Source organism: Varanus komodoensis, unplaced genomic scaffold (assembly GCF_004798865.1).
Source record: "Varanus komodoensis strain SLA01 unplaced genomic scaffold, ASM479886v1 scaffold25, whole genome shotgun sequence".
Classification (NCBI taxonomy): Eukaryota; Metazoa; Chordata; class Lepidosauria; order Squamata; family Varanidae; genus Varanus; species Varanus komodoensis.
Genome location: NW_025335661.1, coordinates 8,258,060 through 8,267,496, shown reverse-complemented (window position 1 = coordinate 8,267,496; position 9,437 = coordinate 8,258,060). Strand labels below are relative to the sequence as shown.

Here is a 9,437-nt window from a genome sequence, read left to right as displayed (position 1 = left end):
TCGGCCGTAATTTAAAATATTGTGTCCTGTTCTGGACACTACACTACTAGAAGAATTCAGATAAACTGGAGCAAGTTCAAAGAAAGGCATTGAAGATAAGGGGACTACAGACTAAATCCTATAAGGAAAGACTGAATTAATTAGGTAGGTTTAACCTTGAGGAAAGGTGACTGAGGTACAACTCATTCCATGTCTTCTAAGATTGTAGGACATGGAATAATGGGCTTATATTTCAAGAAGGCAGATTTTAGTTGAATATCATTAAAACATTCCTAACAGTCAGAAAATGGATCCAATTGCCTGAGGAGGTGGTGGGCTCTTTGTTGCTGGAGGTATTCAAGCAGAGGCTGGACAGCCCTTTGTCAGGGATGCTTTAAACTGGATTCCTGCACTGAGCAAGGGCTGGAAAGGGTGGTCTAAATCATGGTTGTGCAACTCATGGCCCACAGGTGCATGTAGCTGCCGGCCCTGTTCCTTTCCATTTTAAAAAGAGAACTATATAATTAAACAAAGTTGTCTGTAGTGGCTATGGAGTACACAAATGTCCAATTTCATTATGTTTACAGGCTAAATTTCACTCCTGTGGTACTCTGTAGTGTTTTGTTATGCTCTTAAGTTGTCTCTGACTTATGGTTACCCTGTGATTGAAACCCTTTCAAAATGATCTATGTATGACAGGCTTGCTCAACACTTGTAAACTCAAGGCTGTGGCTCATATTTGGTCATCCTTTTCTTCTTCTGCGCTCAACTTTCCCTGCCATCCCAAAAGCTTACATTTAGCTTGAAAACAAGCTAAATTTAGTCACTGCAGATCACCACTGAATTTTGGCAGACAACTGCAATTTTGAGTGCGATATTTGGATTGAGATTTTGTCCCATGGACTGTGTAGCACGCTGTCAATTACGGTGCACACTGAGACCATAAAGGGTGAAAATAAAGCACATAACTCCAGAAGTTGCTCACTCCAGTTCTAAACAGTCCCTTCTAATGCTGTGACTCTTTCTCCTATGCTGATCAGGGTAACTTACTTAAGGCTTGAATTCTAAGCACAGTTATTAGGGACCAAACCTTACAGAACACAGTGGGGCTTATTTCTTAGTCAACATGGTTAGGAATGTATAGTCAATAAAATGAATGATTACTGTAAATCTTTTCTCACATAGTACCACGTGAAACTGCTGAAAGGTTTTTCTGATTAGGTGGTTGGAGTTCACTGAAAGGAAGGTAATTAAATTCATCTGATTTTTTTCAGCAATCAATTTTGTGCATAAGACACTCAACATATAGATTTCACTTTATAATATAAAAGTGAACATGACAGCCTTTTGCATGTACTGCAAAGGCAAAGGAGTGATTAGAAAAGAACGTATTAAATTCCATCTAAATTTGATACATATTTATCACATGGCAATATGTATCTCCTTAAAAAGTTGCTAGACCATACCAGGTTTTACAAACCCAGTGTCTGTGCATACTATCTCATTCATTTGTTTGTAGTTATCTATAATCTGTGTAGCCTGAAAGTAAACCAATTATTTTCCTGTTTAGAAAGCTACATTACCAATTGATAAAGGTTAAGCCTGACATAGGCAGCTTTGCTTGAGCAGTCTGGCTGGATCCATATTAGGTTATTCATTCTTAAGGTAGTCATGATTAATTTCTCCCATTGATTTTAATGGAAGTCAAGCATGAAAAACAGGTTGGATCCAACCAAAAGGCAACAAGTAATAAATTAAGGTTGAACTCTGTACACAGTTTCTTGGGCATAAGAGTGCAACTCAGAGAATTTTTGAGCCAGCATATATAGGACTGTGTATAAGAGCACTGTGGATTCCATAGTGGGCAGTAGTGGCAGCAGCTAAGGAACTGTGACCCATTTGCATTGGCAACAGACAGCTCGCTGCACGATGGATGGAGGAGATCTCAACTTGCCTCACAGAAGAGCAAGCCCTAGCCTTACAACTGTTACGCATCTCAAGATTTGCAGTTTTCAGGACTGGGTCAATAATACTGGACCAAAGACCTATTGCAGTTAGTTACATCTAATAATATGCAAACATACCTCTACTGTACTTGAAAGGTAACTACACAGCAAGTTCACCTTGTAGGTTACCTTTCCAGCTAGTCAAGAAGGTGCTACTGCAGTGCTATAAGCATGTTACAATTCCCCTTTCCTATCCAAAGGAAGGATGACTGATGAAAACACAATGCATTTGGTGAAATTTCAAAAGCTTTGTGCAGAGGGTTTCTATGTTTGGTTGGTTTTTTTTGGTTATGTTCAATTCTTTATAGTGCTGGTGCTTTGGCTTAAATAATGCCTGCTTTTGCAATACTTATGTAAACAAATGCTACCCTGTTTACTCCATTTTGCAGTTTAAAAAGCATAAGGCAGAAGATGAACAAGTGTAGTTTTCCACATTAAAAAAACCTTCATTCATAATTTACATGGACCCAGGAATGGCAGAGTTCAAAAAGTGAAAACCTTGTAGTACAGCAAGTACAGATACTTATCTCAAAAAAGTGCTTTGGATTTTAACATAAACAAAATAGTCAAAATATTGCACTATTTCATTATAATATAGCACTGGTAATATTTTCAAGTTCATGCTATAAATGCAGGCACATTATTACAAGTTCATATGATGTTTTGGTTTAGTTGTTGTTGTTGTGCCACGACACTTCAGCTTAATTCTCTAATGACAGTTTTGCTTAGTTGGGTTTTCTCATACAGACTTGACAGCGACTGATTATTTTTTCCAATTCTCCAGCTTTCAGAGTCTGTGGTAATGGTTTCCTTAAAAAGAAACAAACAATATAATAACCGAAGAGAATGCAAGTTTCTTATTCTGAAAATGAGGCTGATAAGTAGTAATTAAAACAGAGGCAGAAGTCAATAATAACCAAATGGTTGTAACATAATTAACTTGGGCTCATAAGGGCAGACATTTAGCAAAGCATAAATATTTATGGGCTTATATATTAGCAATGTATGAACATGCCCTATCAGTCAAATGGTGGGGGGAACAGGAAAGGGTTATTATAGTTAAGAAATCTGCATCTATGAAATCTGGCTGAAAGACAGTAATATAATCTCTGCATTCTACATCAAAACGTATTGAATTGCCCTACCAATGAGTAGTGCATACTACATGCTAATAAGGGTATAGGCACCAAACAAATGCTCTAATTATGTAAGTTGCTACATTCTAGCACTGACTCACAGGATCCCACATTATTAATCCAAATGCTGTCATAAAGGATCACTTGCTCCCTTTGTGCTAGTGCTGCATGACACAAGTGTCATTTGCGCTCTGGCCCTGCATTTATACAGCTCTGGAAGGACAGAGGGGTCTTGCAGATAGAAATGGATCTATTTTCAGTGTTGATACAAATGGGACAGTTGTTGCTTTTATGGAGTTTCTGGCAGTACTGTAACTTCTTAATGTCAACTTGTCTATTCTGCAGTAACTGAAAGTTGCTATGTGGTTCACAGGCAAAGCAATGCTAATTAGTATACCTGAACATTCTTCTTGGATTCAGTGAAGCCAGCCAGAAGCTGTACGAGTTTGAGTAATAATTGCATGTCCCTCGACCATGACATTCAATAAATGGAATGGCATAAAATTTCTCTAAGCATGACCCTGGAGATGCCAGCATTTGTCCAGAGGCTTCCGAGCCTGCTCCTGTATACTGGAAGAAGAAATGTATTCCATGAAAACCTGCTCAGTATTCATTCTTTGCCTCAAACAAATGCCAATTAAAACACATTTTAAGGTATTCGTATTGGAGTTAATTGTTTCCCAGAGCATGGATGCTGTGAAGAGGTGTCACAAGATCATCATCATCAAATTGCATTTATAGCCAATCTTTGGTCTTCTTGTGAGGTGGTTTACATAACTTCATTTTGCTCTTCAGTAATTGTTCTGAACTTTAAGAACTGATTTTTCCCCTTGCCACCATATTACTACCCCAGTGGTAGAATCCAGTGTGACACCTCTGCTAAAGTAGATTGCACTGTGCTTGCTGGCAGAGTGAATTTTGCAAGGAAACCCTTTACACCAACAGGCCCTATTTTCATTGTGCTAAAAGTTGTTTAGAGTAACACAGCTTAATTTATGTTAGCAGCCCTGTCGCATCGGCTACTTCTCCAAAAGTGCTGTAACAGCTTTTATTTTTCTTTCTTACCATAACAAAAGAAAAACCTTTCCAAAGGGACTGCCATCCTTGAGGGCATGGTGGAACTGAAGCTGTTTGGCTGTGGACTGCTATAATCATGGCAGGACCTTCACAGACAGAACACCTACAAGATCACATATAAAAGTATTAGGTGAAAAATAGCCCTTAAGAAAGGGGCAAACACATCATAGCCTACAAGGTGACTTTAAGGCCCTGAAGAATGTTGCTCATTCACCATCTCTCCTGTATTTGCCTTTAATAATGGCGGGCAGCAGCATCCAGTTGGGCAACTGAATGTCTTTTGGAGTGGAGTGTGCTTCTGCTCTATGAGCATGCTTGTCCCTCAGCCTGGCAAAGGTCACATTTCATAGGTGAAAACAAAGTCCACCATATCAGTCAACTAGAAGGAATTTATAGAGATTACATTTGTACACATACATTTTTAAAGTATCTTTTTCTGGTTTGTTGTTGTTGTTAGTCGCAAAGTCATGTCCAACCCATCGTGACCCCATGTACAACATTCCTCCAGTCCTTCGTGTCCTCCACCATCCCCTGGAATCCATTTAAGCTCACGCTGACTGCTTCAGTGACTCCAACTAGCCACCTCATCCTCTGCCATCCCCTTCTTCTTTTGCCATCTATTGTTCCCAACATTAGGCTCTTCTCCAGCGAGTCCTCATTAGGTGGCCAAAGTATTTGAATTTCATCTTCAGGATCTGGCCTTCTAAAGAGCAGTCAGGGTTGATCTCCTCTAGGACTGACCGGTTTGATTGCCCTGCAATCCAAGGGACTCGCAGGAGTCTCCTCCAGCACCACAAGTATTTAACTGTACAACACCACCACACAACTTTCACTTGCTTTGAGCCAATTTTCAATAATTTGTCTTACTAAATGTAATGTGGAGTTTTCAACATTTCATTTTAAATTCCTATTTTGTTTATCTTTCCCGCAAAACAGTGATAGCTAGAGTTTACAAATCTAAGTTTAGTTTTGTTTTGGAAGACAAATTACAATCCGCTGCATGTGTATCAAAACCATCCAACCATCCTATGCACATCCGTGTGGAAATACGATTAGAAGAAAAATCTAGATATTAAAATATTACCTGCTAATATAAGGTTCCAAAGCTTTCCCAGAAATGGGTGCCATGTCTGAAGGCATTGGTTCTGCTGTTGACAACCAATATGAATAGTCATTGCGAGAAGCAAATCTACAAACATTATTGGGATTGCATAATAAAAAGGGCATGGTGGTAAATCTCTGAAGGCAGCTGCCAGCTGTACCTGGAAGAGTCAAAAGAGAAGCTATGCATAGACAATGCTATAAAATCCAGTGTATAGTACCAATCAATAATAAAGCCATAGGTTGTGGGAAACACTGTGATGGGCAGGCAATGCCAGAGAAACTAGCAAAGAGGAAAAAAGTGGAAAATCTATCAAAATGGAAGCAAAAATGTAATTCATGCCATAAAGAGAATTGCCTTGACTAATGGGTGGTATAGAAAAATCAGTCAATCAAGGATCATAATACATTTTAACTGAAAGTCAAAAGCATTTTAAAGGTGTATCTGGTGTACTGTGAAATCATTCCAGCACTGAAATAAAACAAGTATGGCTGTATTACAGGGAGACCTACAGTAAGACTGAATATGCAGAAAATCACCTGGATGCAAGTATTAGAATTTAAGGCAGCAGTAACTATTTCATAATGTTTCTGAAATAACTAGCACACAGGAGCCTAAAATAGTACACAGAGGTGTAAGATTAGTAACTAAAATGGCTACAGAAAAGAAATGCCTCTGCTAATAGCTCTGGCTAATCCTGTCCAAAGGTTCTCATAAAAAACGAATGGTACCTGAAATGGGGCTCCTTCCACAGGGCTGGCCTTACTTAAAATGCAATCCTATGCACACTTACCTGGGAGTGAGTCCCATTGAAAACAGTGGGGCTTTACAGGGCATATGTATAGGATTGCACTGTTAATTATTTAATCTCACCCAGGCAATGAGATATTTGTTTTTTTGCATAGTAAAGTTGTATGGTAGTTCTGTTGAGTAAAAATGTTCCAGTCATAAGCAATAAAGCTATTTGAAACATATGTTTAAAAGAGTACCAAGGTCTTGTCCATGTGCTTGCTCATTCCCCTGTACGAAAAGGAGAGAATAGCCACTATAGATCTGAGTAGTTCCAGGCGGACATGAAGGAATCTTTGCTGACTGGCTGTGCCGAGAAAAAATAAAGCCACTTTTTGCTGGGCCAGAAAAGCAAGGTCCTGGGAAACCAGGAAGTCCTTTTACACCAGGAAAACCAAGCAATCCAGGTAAACCTATGAACAATACAAATAAAGACATAGAAGTTACCTATATTTATGTGTGTCCCTGCCAATGAGAAGAATTCAGCCTATTGCATGATTATTGTAAGGCTAATATAATATTCAAGAAGAAAAGAACTAACTCAAAAACCAACCAACCAGTTAGATAAGGGAAGAAACAACTGGCACTTCCTTAGGTTTGCTAAATCAAAGCAGGAAAAGTAAATATTACGGAGCAATCTGACATGGAATGTTACTTTTTCATTCTTCAGGCCTTTGCACAGTATATAGAAACAGAGCGAGTCAGAAGGGGTCTCCTGGGCCATCTAGTCTGACCCCCAGGTCCAGCTGGCTCCGCTCACGACATGCCCACCATGTGAATGTCTAGCCTATTTTTGAACACCCTCACCAATGGGGCCTCAAGCACCTCCCGTGGAAGCCCATTCCATGCCCTCGGGATCCCAACTATCAGGAAGTGCTTCCTGGCATCTAAATGGAACCTTGGAATATTTTTCAGATTAGGTTCAGTATATTATAGAACATCAACATATTATTACTTCTGCATAACACTACCTATATAATCTTTACAGTACCTTTTTGTCCTTGGAATCCCTTGTCTCCTTTTAATCCAGGTGGCCCAGGTATACCTGGAATCCCAACATGGCCTGGCTGGCCCATTATACCAGGAGGCCCTGGACAAAACATGTTAACATACAATGTAAACACAGCCTTTAAAAAATGGAAGCCACAGAATGCTAGGCATAAAATAAAGGTTTATATCCATTAACTTTTAAAAATAAACTAGAAATACAGATGGCAGAAGTAATTGTTAAGCTGGAGAGATAATAATAATAATTATTATTTTTTTTATTATTATAACATTTCTATGCTGCCCCTTGCCGAAACCTCGGGGCGGCTTACAACATGATAAAATACATTGAAATACAATAGTACATAATAAATTACCGTTAAATACAAAAATACAAAAAATACATTGATTTACAAATATAAAATTAAAATTATCAGTATAAAATAAAAATATAGGAGGAGAAAGAGAAGGAAGAAGAAGTTGCCCTGGCCAGAACATATGTTTTAACAATTGAAATGATGTTTAAATAAAAAGGTCTTTACCTGGCGCCGAAAAACCCGTAACGACGGTGCCAGGCGGACCTCTTTGGGAAGTGAATTCCATAGGTTGGGCGCCACCGCAGAGAAAGCCCTCCTCCGGGTACTTACTCTCCTAATTTCTTTCATGGAGGGTTCCCGGAGAAGGGACTCTCCCGCAGAATTGAATCTAGATGTGGTACAGGGCAGCTCCCAACCACAGAAACCATTGCAAAAGCTACTCTATCAGGGTTGCCAGTGTAAAAAGGAAGCCACAGGAAAGTTTCTCATTGGTGGCATCATCCTCTCAGGCTTGCCGGATACTTCCAGAATGAAGATCAACAGCATGATGACTATACAGTACAATCCCCAGTTGCTATGTGCCCCAGTTGCTGGGGAACATGAGTAGAAGGGTGCTTGTCAAGATCTGAAGCCATGAAGCTTCTCAGCCCCTGGTAATGAACAGCACAACTCATCTTGCAAATGCCGGCATGACCAGGAGCAGACCTGTAAGTACTAGCAATGATTGGAGTTGTCCGATCATGCAGAATACCTGGGAACTCCACAAGTCTCTATAGAAGAATTCCCTGTGCTGCTTAATTTTCCCATGGCAATACTGGCTTTTGTAGTGGCTTCATCATGGTCCTGCTCTCAGTCTTGCTTTGATTCCAGTCTGCTCCTGACTTTGGCCTTGTCTGAGCCTTGCTGTCTCCTGATCTTGTTCTTGCCTCTGGATCTGTCATGCCTTGTTGGTGTTTGGCACTTGTCTGTTTCTGGCTCCCTTTGCTTCTAGGCCTGCTATGCCTTGCTGGCGCCTGACCCTTGCTTGGTCCTGATTACATACTTGCTCCTGGCCCTACTGTTCCATCCACCCTGAGCCTGGCGCTCCAGCTGGGATCACCTTCCAACTACGTCCCGGACCTGACAATCCTATTGCTGTTGTAACCTGCTTGTGAGCTGTTGAAGGTATCTGGCTGGTCACTGCATAAAGAGAATCCTGGGGCTAGGTTAGGCAGGCTTTTGGTTTGATCCAACATAGTTTTTCTTAAAAGCCTTTCTTTTGATTTTATGTACACATGTATAGCTATGGAAGAGAAAAGACTGCTTGTGTTTAGAGAAAGCTAACTGTGAAAATATGTGTGTTCTAAAACATTTCCAAGACTTTTCTCTGTTTCTCCTGGTAGTATCCATGACTGATGTTCAGAATATATGTCATTCTTTCCTTTTGCAGGAAAGCAAAAAACAAACAAACAAACAATGTGTACCTGGTAGCCCAGGTGGTCCTCTTGGGCCTGGATCTCCTTGTTCTCCTGGGCTTCCAGGCAGCCCTGCAGGTCCTGGGCTTCCTGGGAAGGAGATGGCTTTTGCAGGTGGTCCAGGATGACCTAGTAATGAAGACACAAACAATTGGCTAACTTATTTTAAAATCAAAGGGAAAGGTGAATTGAGAGACCCGATTAATTAATTACCAGGTAAGCCCTTTGGCCCTCCAGGCCCTGCAACTCCTGTAGGCCCAGGTGGTCCCCTGTTGCCCTTTTCACCTGAAAAGGAAAATCCAAGAGATTTAGATATGGGTCTGGTTATACTGAGCAGTATCATTATAAAAGGAAACCCATTAGTAATCCATTTTCGTATGGAAACCTATACTAAAAGGAAACCCATTTAGCTAATCTGCGCAATCCTCCAGTGACTAATAGAAATCTTTTACAGTGCATCCTATGCATGTATACTCAGCAGTAGCTGCTTAGAATTCAGTGGGACTTACTCACAAGTAAGTGTGTAAAGCTTTGCAGCATAAGACTGACCCTTGCACTGAGCATTGGGCACAGAAGGCGAAAGCGAGCAA

The 9,437-nt window shown here is 40.2% G+C and overlaps 1 protein-coding gene across 1 annotated transcript in view; it reads right to left on the bottom strand.

Moving 5' to 3' along the window:
- Positions 1–2,710: 2,710 nt before the first annotated feature.
- COL4A3 (collagen type IV alpha 3 chain) overlaps positions 2,711–9,437 on the bottom strand; it is a 62,620-nt gene continuing 55,893 nt past the window's right edge. The window contains exons 44-51 of the mRNA XM_044432744.1: positions 9,061–9,132; positions 8,857–8,976; positions 7,081–7,179; positions 6,290–6,502; positions 5,283–5,460; positions 4,187–4,301; positions 3,519–3,691; positions 2,711–2,795 (exon numbers count right to left, since the gene is read on the bottom strand). Of these exons, the coding sequence (XP_044288679.1) occupies positions 2,711–2,795; positions 3,519–3,691; positions 4,187–4,301; positions 5,283–5,460; positions 6,290–6,502; positions 7,081–7,179; positions 8,857–8,976; positions 9,061–9,132 (1,055 nt within the window). The remainder of the gene's footprint in view (positions 2,796–3,518; positions 3,692–4,186; positions 4,302–5,282; positions 5,461–6,289; positions 6,503–7,080; positions 7,180–8,856; positions 8,977–9,060; positions 9,133–9,437) is intronic.